This window comes from Neoarius graeffei, chromosome 15 (genome assembly GCF_027579695.1).
Source record: "Neoarius graeffei isolate fNeoGra1 chromosome 15, fNeoGra1.pri, whole genome shotgun sequence".
Taxonomy (NCBI): Eukaryota; Metazoa; Chordata; class Actinopteri; order Siluriformes; family Ariidae; genus Neoarius; species Neoarius graeffei.
Window position 1 is genome coordinate 35,117,886 of NC_083583.1, and position 22,666 is coordinate 35,140,551.

Below are 22,666 nucleotides of genomic sequence, written 5' to 3' on the forward strand. Positions count from 1 at the left end.
TTTAATGCTAATGTTAAGAGCTGCTGTTTACACAACTGAAGTTTTATACAGATTTTAAAAAATGGCAGTTGTCAGTGCTGCATTGGCTCATGTTTGACCAATCACCATATACTTACATCACTCATGGTTCCTCTTGTGCTGGGAGAGTACCTACCCTGAACTGGGAGCTAAAAGTTCCTCAAAAAGGCATTCTAAGGCCTATAATCATTCTTAGTTCCTGCAGTGGGGGCACACCAAAAAGGAGGAACTTCCTCCAACAGTTTTAAGAGCTGTGAAAAAGTTCCTCCAGTCCAAAAGTGCCAATACATGAGAACAGGAACCAACATTTTTGGATGTGCATAATATTAATGTAACTGTAAAAGGGTAAAAAGTGTCATGCTTTCATAAATAAAAAATTGTAAGTGCTGTCAAATTGCTGTGGTGTAAGAGGTATAATAAAGCTCTGTATAGGAATGTTAACTGCAACTCCACTTGATCATTACATCACTGATTATTTCACTATAACAGAATCACAAACCATGGTTTATTCGTTACTTATTGCTGAGAAATATCCTCTTTCTCCATGTTTAATTAGGCCAATCTAGTAAGCTAGCCATATGACTACATTGTGACTGTTGCTTAAAAAAAAAAAAAGACAGAATGGAACTGCACATCGAGAGTTTTCTCTTCCTTATCCTCATCCTTATTTTATCTTCCTTGGTTTCCTGAGGAGTTTGAGAATAATCATCAAGATTAAAGTTGTTAAAACTTCATAAAACATCAGTTCTCTGAAATCATTCCTCTGGTTGTAAAAACAACACCTTTTTCAATGAATTTTGGCTTTGGTTTTTTCTTTTCCTCTCTGTTTTCTTTCCCATTTCCCCCCTCCTTTATTTCTCATCTTTCTCTCTTTCTTTTCTCTCACTTCACGCTCTGCATGTTTTCAGATTTTGCGAGCTAACAGGCAGCTGGTAAGATTTGATTGGATTACAGTCATTGCATGTCTCCTTATATAATGAGCGTTTGTCACCAGCGTTATTTTTCATGTCATGCCATTTTTCGATTTTACACACACACACACACACACACACGCAGAGTTTTGGAAAAATTCCCTCACTCGTGCTTTGCATGCCTGGGGGGAAAATTAGCTTCGGATGTTCTCCGGATTTCCTCCTCATTTTCAGTAGTCAAGTACCATCTACTTAAGCACTCCTTTTATTTTTAATGAAAGCCTGAAGATATTTAGCAGGCACTTCTGTCCTCAAACATTTAGCATCTGCCATTCATCAGCTCCTGATATACTTATAAATGATCTCTAAAATCCTGTTTGATTTAAGCTTTATAAACATTTATAAGCTTTATCTGCTTTTGTAGATGTTTGGAAACTGGACTTTTGGTACGCTGGTGTTCACTGTTATGGTCATTACAGTAACCTTAAAGGTAAGTGATGTATTTCAGTCAAAAAAAAAACAAACCCATATCTGAAGAAGCTGCCATTTTAATAGATTGTTCCTCTGTGATGGCAGTTGGCGCTAGAGACACACTTCTGGACGTGGATGAACCATTTTGTCACGTGGGGATCCATTGCTTTCTACTTCATATTCTCCTTGTTCTATGGAGGAATTATATGGTACTACAGCAATTTATTCTCACACAACACACACATCTAAATGGCAGTAAAATTTGTCCTTTTATTTATTTATTTATTTATTTATTTATTTATTTATTATAATTGAACATTTAGACTGAACTCAAATAAACTGTGCCTGACGGTGCCTACATATGGAATTCAGTATGGGCCTCAATAAATGCAATTCACATGAATAAGGAAAAAATGACCCCTAAACTGTAATTCGCTTATGTTTGTGATTGGCTTTTAGCACTCTCCTGCTAGATTACCAGAACCTCATTAACTGCTCTAACAAATTTACCATGACCTGCTTAACTATTTTTAGTTGTTATAGCAAGATTATGAACATGTTAACTGCTGTACCCAGATTGGTGACTTCGTTAACTACTGTAGTGTGATTATTACGACCTTATAAACTACTGTAGCAGGGTTATTACCTTGTTAACTCATGTAGCGGGATTGAGTAATAATTTATGACCTCATTGTGGAGGGATTATGACCTTGTAATCTGCTGTAACAGGATGACCATGGCAGTGTTATCCACTATAGCAGGTTTATTATGTTATTAACTGTTGTAGTGGGATAACCATGACTTCATTAACTGCTGGTGTTGTAGCAGCATTAGAGTCATAAACTGTTGTGATTTATCACCTTATTTACTCTTGTAGTGAGATCACCTTGACCTCTTTAAAGGTCATAGGCAACGGTCGGAGGTGAAACGTAGAATATCAACTTTATTGTTTAGAAGAATGACCCAGAAAACGAATTCAAGCTTCTTATGGCCCTTTTCCACTACCCTTTTTCAGCTCACTTCAGCTCGCTTCAGCTCACTTCAGCCCGACACGGCTCGCGTTTCGACTACCAAAAACCAGCACGACTCAGCTCGTTTCAGCCCTGCTTAGCCCCTAAAACTCGCACCGTTTTGGAGTGGGGCTGAAGCGAGCCAAACCGTGCTGACTGAGGCTGGGGGCGTGAGCAGACACTCCCCTGTGCACTGATTGGTGAGGAGGAGTGTCCTCACATGCCCACACACGCCCCGCGAGCGCGCTGGGATCTGTAAACACCGCAAACCCGGAAGAAGAAGAATTACGAATTACGAGAATTTCTGAAGCCTTATGCGCCTCGCCTCATCTATACGCTCTTGCCAGTATCTGTTGGCGTTGTCAAGCCACAGCACCAAGACCAGCAACACTAACGACTCCATGTCCTCCATGTTTATTGTTTACTATTCGGGTCGTGAGACTACCACTTAAAAGCTCACTGAATCAGTGACATACAGAGCATCGTGGACGAGTTCGCGGAGCGCAAGGCTCGCCGTATGCCCTTCAAATAATGCGCGCAGTAGGCTATTGATGTTTTATTATGAGCCATGTACAGTATGTCGCCGAATGTTTTTTTGTTTCTGAGTTACATGTTCGTTTGAAGGACTTAATGTACAAAATAACATAGTTGCACCCCGTAGTGTTGAAATTGGTAAACACAGTGCATTCAGTGAGGTTTGCACCGCCCTCCTTTTATTTCTGACTCTTCCTGTCACTGTTGCAACCTCTGAGCGCTCATTCGTATGCCCTTCAAATAATGTGCGCAGTATAGGCTATTGATGTTTTATTATGAGCCATGTACAGTATCCTAATGTTTTTTGTTTCTGAGTTACATGTTCGTTTGAAGGACTTGATGTACTAAATAACATAGTTGCACCCGGTAGTGTTGAAATTGGTAAACACCGCAGTTGCGGACATTTTGTAGCCTAAAATGATGTTATGATAAGCTTTAATAAAGGGTCCGGTCATTTGCCCCGCCCCCGGCCCGGCTCTGACTTGTTCCGCCACTGTCACTGATGTCACTGTTTGCGCTGCTTAACGACATCACATGACGTCCACCCACTTTCGCTAACTCCACCCAATGTGTCCACCCACTTCCAGCCAGCACGGTTCAGCGCGGTTGTAGTCGAAATGCAACTCCAACAGCCCCGCTCAGCTCGACACGGCACGGCTCAGCCGCGTTTGTAGTGGAAAAGCGGCATTAGTGTCTAATTTGCACCCTAAAATTTAATAAAACAGTTAAAATATACTGTGTTGCCCAATTTCCGAAGCTTGTTTACATCTCACTTATGCGCACTTTCACCGCCAGGGGACCGTCGTCGTGACGTCATTTAAGGCAAACAGACTGGGAGCAGCTCTGTGTTTTACTTGCGAACCAAGCACATGTGTACAGACTTTGGTCGTGAGAGGTTGTGTAAAATGTCTGAAAGCGATGGCGATTTTGAAGTAGGAACTCTCCAAATTGAATATCGAGAGGTGAAACCATATATGTATGAACCTATGGCCGTTGCGAAGCAATCGGTGAATGTGGCTCACTGGTTTGACTGTGCGGGCTCGGCCAACTCTGATCGCGGTGACCCCAGTCCTCAACAAGATTCGCACCCAAACGATTTATCCTGGTAATTATGATAAATTCTTACTTTCGTCGTAATACTAAATTTTGAAGGATAATTAAACCGCCCTCCCTAGTGGATATAGGTAACGGTTACTTGATAGTGCGCCGGTAGGCCACATTAGCCTGCCATCCACGGCATTATACTATTTATAGCCTACTCTGAGCGAGGAAATATCCCTTTGTCTCATTTCCACAATGATTGTACAGGATCCCTCAGGATTCTTGACTTGTCAATTGCAAGCAAAAGTAAAAATGTTTACCTCCAATTTTCTCCTTTTTGCTTGAGCGTTGTTGCTCCGTTTCTTCTTTGACTGCTTGATTTTGCTTCACGCACACAATCTACTCTCTCCGCCTCTTCTCCTCTTCCGGAAAAAGCCAACCCACTTGCTCCGCCTCTTCTCCTTTTTGGAAAAAGCCAATCCTCTCGTTCCACCTATTCTCCTCCGGAAAAAGCCAATCCACTCTCTCTGCCTCTTCTCCTCTCTCGGAAAAACTTCTTCCTGAACCGGTCCCGTTGTTACAGTTCACTGCACAACAATAAGGCATGTTTTTTTTTTTTTTTGAAATTCCCGAACGCACGTCTGCAATCAAGCCGAACGGCAATGAAAATGCATGGAAGTGGACTCAACTCAAGCGGTTTGTTTGTCTTAAACGACGTCACGCGCTGAGTGGTCATGAAAATAGCCGACAGAAATTCGCCACGATCCGCGATAACTTATTTTAATTATTACTTATTAACAACACTTCTTGGGACCAGAAGGAAATTACGGAGGGTTTTTTAACATATAAAGTTTCAAATGTACATAAAATTAAAACCGTTGCCTATGAGCTTTAAGTGCTTTAACAACATTACCATGACCTCATTAACTGCCTGTAGCAGGATTATATTGATGCCTGAGCCCAAAAATGGGTAAAAACACAGTAGAGTATCATTTCTTCTTCTCTCTTCTCCTTTCCTTGTGCTTCTCGTACTCTGCGATTCTCTTCAAGTAGTAGGAGTTGCACACTAAACTTATTAACTTTTTTCCATTTTTGTCTGTTTTCCACCCAAGTTTACCATACGTCTAAGAAACGGCTGCACTTTAAAGCATTCTTACAGGTGTCTTTAAAGCGAAGTTTAAGACGTCCTGTTGGTTGAGAACCATGAGCCAGTTCACCATATAAGAGTTCCTTTGCTGGTCTGCCGTCATTCATTTGACAGACATGACCGAACCACCATAAGTGACTTTTCACTAACTCCAATTCCATGTCATCGACCCCCGCCCTCTTCAGCACATCTTCGTTGCTGACGGAATGATCCCATTTAATCTTTAAGATAAGAAGATGTAGATGGTGCTGCTGTATTGTACGAAGCTGCTTAACCTCACGTTGATATAAAGTCCACGTCTCAGTACCATACATTAGAATAGGCATTAGGCACTGATTATACACACTGATTTTAGTTGAGACCGTTAGGTCATGAGAATCAAACACACTCTTCCGTAATCGACCAAATGCACATGATGTCGCCTGAATACGAGATGGCAGTTCCTCCTGCATAGAGCAGTCACTGGTGACCAGTGGTTAAATTGGCTTTTGTAAGGAGGGGGAGCCCTTCTTCACTCACAGTGGTCAATATCTCTCAAAACATTTTTATTTATCGCACCATCTGTTTAATACATATTTTATCAACTTATGGCCTACTTATTTATATCTCACATCAATGCACATATTGGTAACTTATTAAGCCTACATTTCACCATCAATTTAGACTGTAATTTATAAAACTTATTCACAATATACACCACCAATTCACATATTAGCAATAGTTATTTACATTATTATTTGCATTACTTGTTTACATCTCACACCATCAATTCACATATTAAACAATAGTTCTTTACATCTCACACCATAAATCTACAGCAATCAAATCAATTGTTTGCTAAACTAACTTACATGTCACATCATCAAACCACATATCAGCAATAGCCAGTCATTACAATTTAATTTCCAAATTTCCAAATAGGACTTAGATCAGGTTTCTCCTGCCTTTCCTGTCTCTATGCTCCCGGGGAGACTCCCAGAGCGTCTGGGAGACTAGGGATGTCTGAATCATTTAATTTTGTTATTTAGTCTAGTCTTAGTACCCCACAGCAACCTCATAACTTTGGCCGACCAAAGCAACATTGGATTGGGAGTTGAGCGCACAAGCCAATGGAAAAGTCCAGGCTGCCAGTTCTCACCATCACGAGGGAGGTTTGCTAGTGTTCCATGCGCACAGACAGGTTAGCGGGCATCCATTAAATTAGCTAACTCAATTTTCTGATATTTACCTAAAAGCTAAAAACACACAGAAAACAGCTACAACTTAGTAAATGAAGATAAAATATGACAGAACTACAGACAAAAAGATCTGAACTTCAGCAAATGGAGGCGTGAATTTTTCCACTAACATCCTGTCTGTCAGTGTTGGCTAACGTTACTTATGTCATCTGCTGCACTAGTATATTTTGCCTGAGAAAGTTTCTCAACTAAAGACAAAATAAACAAAAGAACCTTGACTTACCTCTGTCTACTTTGCTAAGGCATCGTGTTTAGCAGATAGTTACAACTTCGTACGACATAAATCCTCGTAAAATATGACGGACTGATAGAAAACAGTGGTGCCAATTTCTGAAGTCCATTAACGTTAACATTAAACGTATGATGATGCTGTGTGATGTCATGCATTCTCGCAGCGCATGTACATTCAATGATAATTCCAATGAAAATGTTTTTTTAAATTGATGGGTGTAATTCACTTTAGTTTATTTTTTGTTGTCTAAATCATTATCGATGAACTCTCATATTGATGGTGTTTTTAGAATAGATGAAAATGAATAAAAGTATTATATTATAAACACTGAAGCAGAGGGAGCTCAGCTCCTGCTGGCTGTACTGCCGAGGCGAGGAGGCGGAGCTGAGCTCTGGAGGGCTCTGGCCCAATTTAATATCTGCTGGTGACATAGCTGCCGAGGTATTTAAAGCAGGCGATGTTGGCTAATTTAGTACCATCTATGTAAAAATCCGCTGCGTTACCAATGCACATGGTTTCTGTTTTGGTTGTATTAATACGCAGGCCCATGCGCTTTCCCAAGTTGTTGTAGGATGTCAGAAGCAGCTGCAGGCCCTCTGGCATATCGCTGAATAGCGCAATGTCGTCAGCATACTGGGCCTCCCTGATGTACTCTTAGTATTTTAGTCTTTGCCTTAAGTCTGCTCATATTAAAGAGATCGCCATCATAACGGAATCTAATCTGTATACTACATTTGTGCTTGACATCCTTGACAGCCAACTACAGTAGCACTGCTGAATATATGCCAAAGAGCACAGGTGCTAGTTTGCAGCCTTGTTTAACACCACTATTGTATTGAAGAGGCTGGGTTAACTCACAGTCAATAACGAGTCTTGCATGTACATCAGTATATGGCTTCTTGATTCTTGTGAACTTTGATGGACAGCTTAGTTTGCCAAGGATGATGAAAAGTAGCTCGAGATTGATCGTGTCAAACGCTTTAACAAAGTCCACAAAGCCTATATACAAGTGACTGCGCTGCTCTCTGGTTCTTTCCATCAGCTGACGAAGCGTAAAAGTCCCATCGATAGTACTCCGTCCCTTACGGTACCCTGACTGGGACTCCGGGTATGTTAATTCCGCTAGAAGTTGCAACCTTTTGAAGGATGATATCAGCAAAGACTTTCCCAGCAACACTAAGTAGGGATATGCCTCTGTAGTATCCGCATTCACTTTTGTCACCCTTTTTAAACAAAATGACAATGATTGCATCAATCCAGTCCAAGGGGATCTCTGAAGCCCAGATGATGTTGAACAAGGTAAGTAGAAAAGCCCTCAGGTGGCTACCACCATACACAAGTACTTCAGGAAGGATTCCATCAGCACCTGGGCTTTTCCCTAATCTGGTGTTTGTTAGAGCTTGATCCAGTTCTTGTTCTTCAATTGGGCGATCCATTGATTTAATGATTGGGAGCTGGTCTCTTTCATCAGCAATGCTTAAGTCGACATCAGTTGGCTGGTTTAACAGATCACTAAAATGCTCAACCCATCTGTCCTTGATAACATCAGGAGCAGTCAGGAGCTCACCGTTTTTGGACCTTATTGGATGCAAAGATCTAGATCTAGGACCATAGACAGAGTTTAGAGTGGCATAGAGCTCCCTACGATTCTTTTCCTTGGAGTACCGCTCTGTAACATGATTAGTATGATTTTTGCTGCTGTAGTTGTTGAACAAGGCCGTATTAACCATTTGTTAATTTGCTGCTGTTAGTTACATTAACATTTCCTTTGAGCGCATGTGAGCATTTTTAGTACAAGAACGTAATACTTTTTTTCCCCCTCCTTCCCTACAGGCCATTTCTCCACACGCAGGACATGTATTTTGTCTTTGTCCAGCTGTTGTCCAGCGGTTCAGCCTGGTTTGCCATCATCATCGTCGTCATCACCTGCCTGTTCCCTGATGTCATCAAGAAAGTGTTTTACAGACACCTACATCCCACCAGCACACAGAAGTCTCAGGTCAGAGTGCGTTTCCTCCTTTACGTCGAAACACACTAACAATTGTAACAACTAGCAAAAACAGGACTGAACATAGTGTTTTGCATGAATGGCATTATTTCAAGACATGTGCAGTCAGTTTCGCTGTCTTGAGCTTTGCATAAGCTGACTCTAATAGACAGGAAGCATGTCATTCAGCACAACACAGCATGGCTTGTCAGCAGTATACACTCACTCACGACCTCATTCACAATAACACTCAGTTACAGCTCACAGAGCTGCATTGAAACTGAATGACCTTGACGTATACAAACCACATCCTGTGGAAACTTTATAGATTGTGGTGGGTATGTTTTTCTCTTCAACTATAATGGCACTTTCCTCTTGTTTCTGAGACTCGAGATAAAGATCTGCAGTAACTGGTCCATTAACAGAGTTCCTCTTTACTGTAAAAAATAAGTGTTTAAAGCCTCACTCAGGGCTGGAATTAACTCCGAGTTCTCTAACTGATACACTGTGATGCACAGGATTTACCCTTGTACCATAGACTTGCAAAAAGTGGGGGGTTTTCCAGGCCATGTCGGCCTCGCTGGTAATAAGTAGGCAGGTAATGTGGCCGAAAGAGCCCTTGCTGAAGAGGTCACTGAATGTAAAATCCCAGCCTTAGACTTGCACTGGTGACTAGACTAGACTAGACTAGACTAGACTAGACTAGACTTTATTGATCCCTTTGGGAGGGTTCCCTCAGGGAAATTAAGATTCTAGCAGCATCATTACAGATAAACGGAGAAAAGAAATAGAGAGAACTTCTAGATAAATTAAAATAAATTAAGTATTTACATATACAAATATAAAAGAATAAGATATGGGGGAAGGGGGGAGAAGTGGGGTTAGGGTAAGTGTGTGTGGGGGGGGAAGCAGGAAAGATATTGCACTTAATATTGCACATTATACCGGTATTGCACGTTGTCCGGTATTGCTTATTGTCAGGCTAGGCTACTGCTCCTTCCCGTCCTCTGTCCTCCTGTTACCCCTCCTCCCCCCCAGAGAGGAGTTGTACAGTCTGATGGCGTGAGGGACAAAGGAATTTTTGAGTCTGTTCGTCCTGCACTTGGGAAGGAGCATTCCGTCACTGAACAGGCTCCTCTGGTTGCTGATGACGGTGTGCAGAGGGTGACTGGCATCGTCCATGATGTTCAATAGTTTGTCCATAGACCTCTGCCGCTGTCACCAGAGAGTCCAGCTTCATGCCGACCACAGAGCCGGCCCGCCTGATCAGTTTGTCCAGCCTGGATGTGTCCTTCTTGGATGTGCTGCCCCCCCAGCACACCACGGTGTAAAACAGGACACTGGCGACCACAGACTGACAGAACATCCACAGGAGTTTCCTGCAGATGTTAAAGGACCGCAGCCTCCTCAGGAAGTATAGCCTGCTCTGTCCCTTCCTGTACAAGTGATTGGTGTTGCAAGTCCAGTCCAGCTTGCTGTCCAGCCACAGCCCGAGGTACTTGTAGGAATCCACAGCCTCCACCTCGACTCCCTCGATCAGAACTGGTCGTGACCTTGGTCTGGACCTCCCAAAGTCAATGACCAGCTCCTTGGTCTTCGAGGTATTGAGCTGCAGATGGTTCCTGTTGCACCACACAGCAAAGGTGGCTTTTTATTTTAAGGAAGCGGCAGACTGAATGGGGATGAATATCTTGAAAACAAATTGTATGAAATCACCGCTGCCATCAATTAGACACGCTTATTCTCATTTCCCACCAGACATGATCAAGTGGTGTATACCAGGCGTCGTACTGGTCATTCAAGGCTCACCTGTGGCTGTTTATTCAAGGGCGAAGAACCATCATCATGCCATTTCTGTAGGTTATCTTTGACAATCAAGCTTATTTTACTTTGTTGTCCTGGTCTCAACACCACAAGGGAATGATTTTATTCTCAAAGTACTTTGGATGATGATTTTCACAAGGTGCCACCAAAAAAGGTTTTAGGATTTTTATCACGTGTATCTGGAGCATCTCATTTAGTTATTTGTTCATTTATGTAACTTTATTTGTTGTAATTATTTATTTAAGAAATTTTAGAAATGTTCTTGCCATGAAATAGCCTTAGGTGTTGACATGGCTTTAAAAAAAAAAAAAATCACTCGCTCACTCAGCTGTTTTTCTTCACATCATGGTTGTAGTGTGGGGTTATTTAGGTTACTGTTGGCTTCCTGTCAGCCTGAATCAGTCTTGCCATTCTCCTCTGAGTAGTCTCATCAACAAGGCTTTTCTGCCCACAGAACTACTTGTGGGTTTTTTTTTCTTTCTTTTTTTTCACCATCCTATACAAAATCAAGAGACTGTTGTGTGTGATGATAATCCCAGACTTCTGAAATATTCAAACTGCTCCCAACAACCATTCCATGGCCAAAGTCATGGAGATTACATTTTCTCCATTCTGATATTTGATGTGAACATTAGCATAAGCTTTTGACCTGTGTATATATGTTTTTTTACTGCATTGTACTGCTACCACATGATTGGCAGTTTGAATAATCATATGAATGTGCAGGGGCATAAAGTAATATCTAACTTTTAAATATAAGTCTCCCAAAAAAGATCGGATGACCACACATCAATTTCTTTGATGCAAGTTCACACCCATAACTCTGAAAGTGCTCACGTTTATCATTTAAACACCTCTGTAAGAGAAATGTTACAGTGAGTCCTGGATGAGGCTTTAAATCTGTTCAGGCTCCAATTACTTTAGTAGTATTAGATAATCTCTGTTCATTTCTTGTTTCCGTCCAGCTTTTATAGTGTGTGTGTGTGTGAGAGAGAGAGAGAGAGAGAGAGACTGATTTATCAGTCTGTGTGTGATGGTGTGACTGGTGTTTCCCTTTAGGTCTCTGTTTGTTTGTTTGTGTTTTGTTTGTTTGTTTGTTTTGTTTGTTTCCTGGTAGCATGTTTCAGTCTTACCCTGCATTCACACAGCTGTGGTGTTTTTCTCTGTACGTTGGTCACTAGTTGGCATTTCTGAATCGAAGTTGTTGATTTGTTGCCATGGTTTTTTGGGTAGCAGCTCGCTCGTGAAAATGTCATGCACGTTTTGGACGTAGATGCGTCATATGTTAACTTGGCAAAAAAACCAGGTTGATCTTTTTAAAGTCAAATTTAAATAATTGTTATTAATTATTATATTTAAAAGTAATTGATGCATGCACCCAATAATTTAGTGTATTACAGGTTAATCCAACCCAGGATATTTCTTCAAACATATTATTTTACATTCCAAATTATTAGAAATAATCAACAATTTTCCTTTATCTTGCGTTGGAAGGAATATCTGATGGCAACTTTATATTAAAAAAAAAAATGGTTGGACGATATTAAGATGTATCACTATTGTCATTCAAGGTCACAGTACCCTTTCCTGAGATATCATGATATCGGTGTGTAATTATTTATTTTTATAGAATAAATTTAATTACAAACTGGATGGATGCAACTGTGAAATTTTGTGCTTAATCTTTAAAATTTCACTCCAGCAAGGTGGATTTTAATTTGATTTGTATAGCACTTTTAACAATAAACTTTGTCACAAAGCAGCTTTAGATAAATCCAGGGGTAGATTTCGATTCCTAATGAACATCCCTAGTGTCTTCATTCTTTATCAAGACATTTCTTAGATTCTCATTTGCAAAAATATAAGGTTTGCAGGTCACTTTGCCTCCTTTTTCTATAATAAAAACAGACCGTCAGTGTGAATGCAGGGTTAATATGTCCAACTCTGTGTTTTTACATTGCTTTGCATCTGTGTCCTTGTCCTCTTTTTACTGATCCTGTGTGTGTTTTCACCCCCTTCTCTCGCTTTGTAGATGTACTCCAACCGAGTTGCAATAGGTGATGACTTCATCGCTCTGCAGCCACTCTCCAGAGCCAAGAATCAGCTGGGCAAGATTAGGTAGAGTAGGAAGAGCCATTTAACCCCTCAGTGTCGTGCTGCATGTTGTGGTCAAACCCAGCTAACCCGCATTCAGAGAAAGGGGGAGGAAGGGAAGGGAGGATGTGTTCCAATACTGTTTTAACATACTTTACCTTCTGTGTTTTTCTTTGGTTGAGCCCTTCCTGCTATCTTAGAAGCTTTAGGAATAAAGTTATGACTTGGACAAAGATAACGTTTATTTAAAATAAACACACACACTATATATTATCTTTGAGCTGTGAACACAAATAAGCAGAGTGATCGAGTGAAATGTTTTTCAACACGAAGATAAACTTCATATCTTTGTGCTGCCATGTAATGGTCTTTATATTTTTGGACGCAGCCACAAAAAATATGCAAGTTAATCAAAAGAATTTTTATTTTGAACCGGTTTGCCATTTCGGCAGCGCGCATCGAGTCAGCGGGAAAACACTGGGAGTGACATCACAAAAGATTGGAAATTATTATACATACAGAACACTTTCGATGGAATAAAAATATGTATTCTATTCCCTTCTAGCGGGTTTCATTCATTTGGTTTGATAGCATGCGGTATTGTTAGCACATCGCTTATCCTACGTGTATTACGTCACTATCCAGTGGAGAATGAGCGTTGAATATGGTTTACAATATTGCATGGTTGTCAAGACATGACGTCACACATCCAAGACGTAAAACTTCCATGCTAGCGAGCAACTGTGACAATTTATAAACAAACATGGCTACCAGGTTTGCTTTGTTAAATATGGAAGATTTTGAGAGAATTTTGAAAGACAAAGACGCGTTGAACACCCGAAAGGAATGTGTATGTATAATAATAATATTGGCTGGCTTTTTTTGTGGCATATTAGATATATTCCATTCAGCTAGCGTGATATTGAACAAGTCAAGTACGAGTTCAATATCATGCTTGCTGAATGGAATATATCTGATATACCATGAAAGAAAGCCAGCCAATATTATTTAAATATGTCACGGTTGCTGTCATCGATGTCCCGGCTCTAATTCGTTTGAAAAATATGATTGGCGTATTTCCCAGTACAACACTTGTGTCCGTATAAAATATCGAAAGATACATTTTAAGTTTTAAACAAATTAAGTATGTAAATTTCCAAGGGGATTGCTTCAAAGACCAGTGCATCCAAACACACTTGTACTGCAGGTGCTCACTCTTGTGATATAATTTAAGAGTTTATCAGCTATGAGAGAGTTTCACAAGGGTGTGTTAAATCAGTATTGGAAATCAAACTGAGAAAAAGAAAAGTGAGCGAGCTGGTAAAAGTAGTCATGCTTGCATGTCTGCCCAAGCCAACCTGCATGTCCCTGTATGCACATTTCATTCCCTATGTGTAATTTAAATAAAAGGTATTTTGTACAGCTATATTTTATTCAACTTCTGTAACTTGCAGCAATTCAGAACAGATTCAGTGGTTAAAAATGCCATTACAGTCGTAACTACAGGTGGCCCGATACCACTTTTTTTTTTTTTTTTTGATACTGATACTGAAAAATTGAGTCTCAACCAATATCGATGCATATCCAGTATTATTATTTATTTCTTTTTTTAACTAAGGCCCTTAAAATGGTAGGAAAAGTACATAGCTTACACAAAACTCCAATTTAATTTTAATTCAGTTAATTTTTTTCACACAAAAACACTTACATTGCAAATATCACTAAATATAATGTAATTCAAAAAATACAATCACATGTTATAATTATTCCCAGATGCAAAATATAATTTTTTTTTGTTGTTGATATTGGGCCACATAGCTGACTTTAGCCTGTCAGCAGCGACCAATTCTCTGAGATTTCTACCTAGATTTGTTAGAGGAGCAGATTTTTTTTTTTTTTTTTAAATCCCCTGCTGGCTGAAAGGCCCAAAGGGGGATTATGTCGTGGCGATTTCCGTCGGTCCTGAGAAGGGTGTTCACCTTCTGAAATCAACTCTTCTCACAATTTTTAGAGGAATTTCACCAAACTTGGCAAGAGGCATTGTTATATGGTGGTAATACGCATATTGTTATTTTGTTCAATTTGGTTGCATTTTACCAGAGTTGTGGCCCTTGATTAACAAGCTTGTACTTTAACAATTTCATGAAGGTGTGCTTGCCTTCTGACATCAACTCCTCTCACAATTTTTGGACGAATTTCTCGAAGCTTGGCAAAAGGCCTTGTTATGATGGTAATACGCATATTGCGATTTAATTTCATTTGTGAAAATTTTACCAGAGTTTTGACCCTTGATCAAATAACTTGTACTTTGACAATTTCATGCGGGTGTACGTTCTTCTCATCTCAACTCCTCTCCCAATTTGCGGAGGAATTTCACCAAACTTGGCAAAAGGCTTTGTTATATGACAGTTATACACACATTGAAACTTCATTTAATTTGGGCAAATTTGACCAGTTATGCCCTCGATTATTAACAAACTTGTACTTTGGCAATTTCATCAAGGTGTGCTTGCTTTCTGAAATCAACTTCCCTCGCAATTTTTATCCCTCGCTGGCCGAAAGGCCCGAAGGGGTATAATGTCATGGCGATGTCCGTCTGTTTGTCCATCCATCCCAGGAAAGGTACTCGCCTTCTGAAATCAACTCCTCTCACAATTTTTGGAGGAATTTCACAAAACTTGACAGGATTCTTTGTTATATGTCAGTAATACGCATATTGCAATTTTTTTGAATTCAGTTGCATTTTACCAGAGTTCTGGCATAGTTACCAGCAGGGGATATTGTACTCTCAGAGCAATCTTGTTTTTCTTCAGTAACTGATCAATCATTTTTTGTGTGTATTGGATTACATCTCTAGTTACAACATAGGTGTATGTTCTGAGTTTAGCGTAAGCATCAAACTACAGCATCTTGTTTGAATTCAAGACCTCTGGATTTTATACTAGTATTCAGATTATTTAGTGCAGGTTCTGCCGCTAACCTGCTAAACTGCCATGTTCTGTTGCCCCATGTCTGTGCATGTACACAATGCTCATTTGTTTTCATCTCATTTTACTCATTTTTCTTTTAGCTCAGGCTGATGAGTGCTGTAATCTAGGACTTTTTTTTAAAACCCAACATGCATGCATCTGAAAGACCAATGCTTAATCCTTTTATAACTAACACCCCTGGCACTGGCACAACTTTCACTTCTTTTTTTTCTTTTAAATTATAGTCTGCATGAGACAAAAAATATATATATATATATGGAATGATCCATTTGTTGTAATTTGTTGCTATGAGCAGAGAACATGATCTCCAGTCCATCTGACATGAGATTATCTTTACAAAAAAAAAAAAAAAATTAATCTAAATTTTTTTTATGTAGTCTACAAGTTTGCTACAGAACAGCGAGTCAACTCTGTCGTGTAAGTTCTCCCAAAATTATATCTGCAGGCATTTTTATCCTTTGTAAATTTTATACCGTTTCTAAAAATACGTTTAGAATTCTACAATTTATATGCTGCCTCTAGGGGGCACTACAGTTACAGTACGTGTTAACATCTGAAAATCCCAGTTTTATATTATCACCAATCACAGCAAGTTTCAAATATCATGTTGGATACCGTAACTTCTGGAGTAGCATGCCAGTAATAACCATAAAAAAGGAGCATGACTACATTTATATAATGATTAAGTTATTCGCTGAAGGCGAGGTGAATATCGGTGAATAATAACTGAGACAAAGTTTGAGGTGATTATTCACTGAGCCTGAGGTGGATATTTGTTTTAGTATAAATACACAGGTGATTATTTTAAAAAATCATATTTAAAACAAAAATTATTACAGTCTTCAAAAATGGCATGCAAATGTAATGCGTGCAGGGTTGCGTAACTGATCTACGTCGAGTCACATAAAATATTGTGTTTTGAAAGGGATAAATCACAATTCCACCTTATCTTTAAATAGTTTTAGACCAAACTTCATAGCATCTTTAGTGCTTTTAGGAACAGCTTTTTCATAATTTCTAATTCTTCCTCACTTACGGTGACGAATCGATTGGCCACCATTTTGCCGAGTTGCTGGAGGTGATTATCGAGAAATAATCCAAATCTCTCAACCAATCAGCACGCACGATTTCCTGTGATCACCTCCGTATTTATACTAATCAGTTACGTATGTGAATACAGTGCTAAATCACAGGCTAAAAAGGTGACCTATATTCCAGTAAATACAGTAACTACACAATCTCATTTCAGCTCTCTCTGTAGTGGACCTGTGCCCATTTTCTTGCTCACTCCCCCAATTTTATTTATTTTATTTTTTAATAAATTTTTTTCCCCTCCGTTGTCCTGTTTTCGTCGGTTTGAGAGCCTTAACCAGCTGTTTTGTCCTTCCAGATGGAAGAGGATAAAGTTTCAGTCGGCTCAGAATATGACTCTGCTGAAAGCAGGGACAGAGGGGAGGACAATAGGCAACTGCTAGCTGCTTCTCCTTCCTCTACCCATCATGCAGTTCCCCCCTTTCCCTAGGTAGTACTGCCGAGCCTAGACCTGTGGGGTGTGTGTGTGTGTGTGTGTGTGTGTGTGTGTGTGTAAGTAAGAGGGAGAGTTTGAGAGAGATCACTCAGGTCATGGGGAAGGTTCATGTTTCAGTTTTGCTCCATCATGTGTGTACTCTGTACTGTGCCATCCATTCATCAGAGCGTGTGTGTTCTGATCATCACACTCGTGCCTTCAAGATGTGCATGCTTTTAAATCATTCAGTCATTATCTATATTTTTGCAGTATATTTTCAGAAAAAAATACTTTACAGTACATTTTTGTTTGTAAAATTTAAGATATCGTAACTGGTACTATAATGGGAAGGCATGTAATTTTTTAATATACTCGTTCAGGTATTTTTTATATGATTATAAATGATTTCTATATGGCTGTATGAAGGGTTGTTTGTTTTAAACTGTGTATCTTCATTACCAATAAATGTGTACTGTCAAGCAGTGTTTAGCTTCAGTAATCAAATTCATTGTTTACAATTACATTGTGAACAACTGATTTGTTGGGGTTTTTTAATATTAAATATCTGTACATTTGATAATCAACTCTCACCAGCAAGCTACACCACACCACATTATTTACACCGCAGTGCCTTTGGAGGTGTTGATTTAATATTCTGTAACAGCAGCTCAGACTGTGATTCCAGTTGACATTAATGCACTCATTCTAACATTATCATTTCTCTAGGAACAGTTAATTCACAGGTACTCGTACAGCAGATGTGCCATATCAACTGATTACCACCAGCTCCATAACTGATTATTTGTACAAGGTTTTGCAGATTTTTCTGTAAGGAGATGTATTTATTTATGGAAGGAGTCTCCAGTGTCTGCACTTTGTAACAGTCAGAGGTAAAGCTCTAACTTTTAAGTTTTCAGACATCTTCAGCACAGAGGAGTTTACACTGTTGTTTGTTGGTAACATGACAAGTTGCATTATTTTTATTTTTTTGTCTTAAGTTCAAGACAGTGGGGAAAAAGAGAGGCTGGTGAGGGAAAGACTGTTTGTAGCTGCCATAACAGAAGTGAGATCTCGTTTCATGATGTTCCAAAGCTTGAACTGTAACTATAAACAGATGATAATGGGTTATCTGTGGTATAGGAGGATTAGAACGCTCTAGGACATGTTGCTATAGGAAAATAATCAACATCAGAGCAGTAACAGTAACTCCACTTTATCACACCGTGTTGTCATTGATTGTTTTACAATAACAGTATGACATGACGGGTGTTTTACTCCTTAGAGTTCTTGTGTGGTGACCTGAATCAAGGACTCAATGCAGATGATAATAATATTGTAACGTATTATATAACCATGTGTGTGTTGTTTCCAGAAGCTCATTTGATTAATGACCGTGCAGGTTTAATTTCAGCTCATTAAAGATGTCTGGTGTCACAGTACAATTTATCATTAAGAGGCTGCTGTTCACTTTAATAAGCTTTGTGTTGCCAAAGCAATTACAGGGAAATTCTTTTTAGAATAAAACAGTAACGATAACACACAACAACATCAAAACAAACTAGTCTATACAAAGTGGTGTATGTATTATTTTCGAGTGTTCTGTATAAAGAGTAATAGTTACAGAGGCCATGTGCTTCCTCAGGCTGTGACGTACTTTAATACAGTTTCTCTCTGACTGCACTCACATTACAAGAGTCTCTGCACAGTTCTGGTTTTTTGATCAGATCTGTCTGCCTTGAGGTTTAATTTATATAACCCCAAGTGATGAGTCTGTGTATAACATGAATACACCTGCACAATGATTTCTTGGGCACATGGTTTGAACACTACTTGGCTTTAATACATTTCTTCAAATTTTGATTGAATCAGTTAACTAAATATTGTGTAAATCACCAATTTCCTTGTCCTTCCACTGCAATTATTATTATTATTATTATAGTAAGAATAGCAGCGACAACAGGTGGGATTATATTTATTTATTTATTTATTTATTTGCTTGTGTTTGCGGATTCTGAAAAATCTAAAAACATCTGCATTTTGCAAGCTCTTCAAAGCATTAAACTTGAGGATATTTTATTATTATTATGGCTGTAAATTTATTAAATATTTAATCGTGATTAATCACATTATTGTCTATAGTTAACTCATGATTAATTGCAAATTAATCACACTTTTATTTTTTTATTTTTTATTTTTATTTTTTAATCTGTTCTAAATGTACCTTAAAGGGATATTTTTCGGAAGTTTTTGGGGCGTGCGAGTGGACGAATGTGCTTGCTTTATCCAAATGTATGTGGCTACATCAGGAAGGATAAGGCTGGATACAGCAAAAATTGTTTTCGTTGGTATTTCATTCCCCCACTGCATTTAAAGAATAAAGCAGCATTAATTTTATAATTTTGAGGGTTTAGCACAATTCAACAAAACAATATCGTATTTTCCTCTAGTTCTGTCCTTAACTTCCAGTCTCAAACTATGCATTAAAATAAATTAAACTAGGTGATGTGGACTCTGGACAACAGTAGTGGCTATCTTTAAATAAGATTAAATAAGAATCTTTAAATACAAAACTCAAACAAATTTGTTAAGCTACACAGCTCATAAAGATGGTTTCCAGTAAAATGCAATACCTCAGTGGTAAATATACAGTACATTCATGAGCAAAAACTGCATTTATAAACACTTTTTTTTTTTTACATAACTCTCAAATTTCTCAGAATAAAACAAACTCTCTCATTCCAGTGTGCAGCCTGTGCGCTTAGACACGCATGCACACCTACCTGGACCTTAATACCGTACGTCTCCTCCCCTCTGGACTGTCAAAAGCATGTTTAAAAAAAATAAAAATACACACTTTTTGTAAACAGAATACAACAATATAAGTTGATTCTGTACGTAAGTGCACTTTATGATGACTTGCGCCAACCAGCTACTCGCTACATCGCTCACTTGCACTACGTCACATCCTGATTTCCCAAACTACGGGGGAGGGGCACAGAACGTGCATGCGTTAATCGCGTCGAAAAAATTAGTGGCGTTAAAAGGAATTTCCATTAACATGTTATCGTATTAACTTTGACAGCCATTATTATTTATCATTATCATCCTCCTCCTCCTCAGTAACATGCCTTGAGCTCCCTGGAGGTCTCAGTTTACCTTTGAGAAAAGGTTGTAAATTGAACCTCTTTAAGGAGCTCAAACCGTTAACCATTCAGGGAACCCTTAAGGGATGTTTGGTTTTATTTATGCAGCAATATTATTATATTGCTAAGCTGTCTTACAAATTCTACACTGAATTAGCAATACTGAGATTTATGTTTGTACTTTGTTTGTTTGTTTGTTTTTAAGAGAAAAACAGTAGTTCAATTCCAGTAACACACAGCCAAGTGCTGTTAGAGTTTAATGTTTTGGTCCAGTTCCTGCTATTATTGAAGCATGACACACTAATCTCTCTGTAATTATATACACACACACACACACACACACACACACACACACACACACACACTTGGAGAAGTCATTTCTCAAACTGTCAGATGCAGTAAGTTCCTCCACACATCAGCATGGTGAAACCATGACCTGTAGGTTAAACAGAATGGAGCACATCACCACTCACTCGCGACAGAGCTCTACATGTGTAATTGACTATTTTAGGATCTCTTTCTCTTTAATTCTAATCTGTACTAACACAAGGGAATGTTTAGCAGTGTATAGAATTGTAAAGACTTAAGAAAGAACCACACAAGTCTTTATTTTCGTAGATGCATTTGTACATCCATAATTTCATGTTCTCACCAAATTTCCTGATATGCGTTTATTAGACTTTCCAGCTGTGGTGGACATTTCATGATGACTTAAACCCTCCATCCTAAACACGACAGCTGTTTCAGTAGCAGACTGCTGTGCTATTTTTCCAGATGAGGTAGAATATGCATATTACATCCCCATGTTGTTCGGTAAAGTGCACCACTGATGGGACTGTGTTTATCAAACAAATAAAGGAGCATTTAAGGATGGGTTGGATTTTTTTTTAACGCCCCAGCACAGAATAGAATGGGGTGTGATTTTGTAGCAGAGGCAGAACAAGTTATACCTCAAGTAGAACTGGCCCACGGTCCATCACTGTCAGGGTTTGGATTAGAGATGAATTAATACTGGTATTAAATAGTGGCCCAGTACCGTGCTCATGTACTCGTACTGCTCTGATACCAACATCCGTGATGTAATGTGACATAGTCCTAGTGTACACTGTTGCCCTAATGAACATAAAGCACAAATGACAGCTGTCTCCATGCATTTCATGATTGAATGTCAATCAAGCAAAGACTGTACCATCAGGATTAACTACCGCATTTTTCAATCTTTAAGAGAGAACGAGGACAGCCGTCCTGAACATGCAGAGCAGGAGCACGAGGTGCTATGCGCACATACAAAAGTATTCATGAGCATACAGAGAACCTGTAACATGAGCGAGAGAGCACTTCACTTCTGCGAGCATTCAGAAATGTCCACTTCCTTTCACCAGTATCTACACTTTAATCGATGCATTTCGCAGCACTATTTTTAATGACCACATTTTGCTGATGCAGATCTGCTCACTCAAGTCAGCCATCCTCGTTTATTATTCAACACACATCATCACAGCTGAAACACAAAACTTAGCATGAATTCACTGCTAGCAGCACATGACAGCAACCAACTGACCAATATTTATATATAATAATCACGCACTTTTTTTTAAAATAATTTGTTCTTTGAGATCCTGTTGAAAATTAAAGGTTGCTATATACAGCAGCAGTCAGAAGTTTGGACACCACCTCATTCATAGTTTTTTTTTTTTTTGGTGTGTGTTTTTTTTCTGTATTTTGACTTTTCTGCAATACTGAAGACATCAAAACTATGAAATAACATATAGAACATACATATATGTTATTTACCAGCTGGAAAGTTCGTATCGTGAAATACCGTGACCGAGGTGTTGAAAATACTGAGCGAGGCCCTCTGGGCTGAGGTCAGTATTCAAGGCAGAGGTCACGGTATTTCACCATACGGACCGACCTTAAGCTGATAAATAATATATATATATTTTTTTCTTTACCGAATTCTAACAGAAAACGAGAGCGCCCGAAAGGGAAAACCGAGCCGAGGCGAGCCGCCATTTTGAATCCTCATTCACGGCTGTAATGCAAATGGCTTCCTCCTCGGTATATAAGTGCACTTCCATCGCAGGAAAAAAAACCCCTACATTTTGCCGCCTATGTAGTCCCCTATTTATACAAATAGGAGTCATTCAGGATTCAGCCATGTTTTTGCTCGGTGTTAGCAACAGTTACAGGCTTTCTCCTGAAATGTTTTATTTTATTTCTTCCTCAGGGTAGTAAAACTCACTTTTGCTGTGAACACTGTCGTTATCGCTATCCGTGATGTAAAATTAATGCTATTCTCTTGAGAAATGCTGGCAAAAATTTATAAGATTTTTGATGATATAAATAAATCTTATTAAAAAAAAATGTTGACAAAAAATGCTGTTTTTTGTTGTTGTGAACGAGCGAGTCGCCAGAGGTCCATAACCGGGGTCTGTACCATAGGATACGGACCCGCTCGCCAGCCAATCAGAGCGCAGGATTTGGACCGCGAAAAAAATAAATAGAATTATGTGATA

General features: G+C 39.1%; 1 protein-coding gene across 5 annotated transcripts in view; it reads left to right on the top strand.

Annotated features, from left to right (window-relative positions):
• atp11b (ATPase phospholipid transporting 11B) overlaps positions 1–22,666 on the top strand; it is a 154,365-nt gene that overhangs the window by 118,376 nt on the left and 13,323 nt on the right. Inside the window, exons 26-30 of one of the 5 annotated variants that reach the window (XM_060941175.1) lie at positions 1,354–1,419; positions 1,506–1,609; positions 8,436–8,601; positions 12,446–12,531; positions 16,888–17,427. In XM_060941175.1, the coding sequence (XP_060797158.1) occupies positions 1,354–1,419; positions 1,506–1,609; positions 8,436–8,601; positions 12,446–12,531; positions 16,888–16,972 (507 nt within the window). In that variant the 3' untranslated portion in view covers positions 16,973–17,427. Of the gene's footprint in view, positions 1–926; positions 1,324–1,353; positions 1,420–1,505; positions 1,610–8,435; positions 8,602–12,445; positions 12,532–16,887; positions 17,428–22,666 lie in introns of those variants that run through there. The other 4 variants (XM_060941174.1, XM_060941176.1, XM_060941173.1 and 1 more) reach the window with 4 other exon arrangements.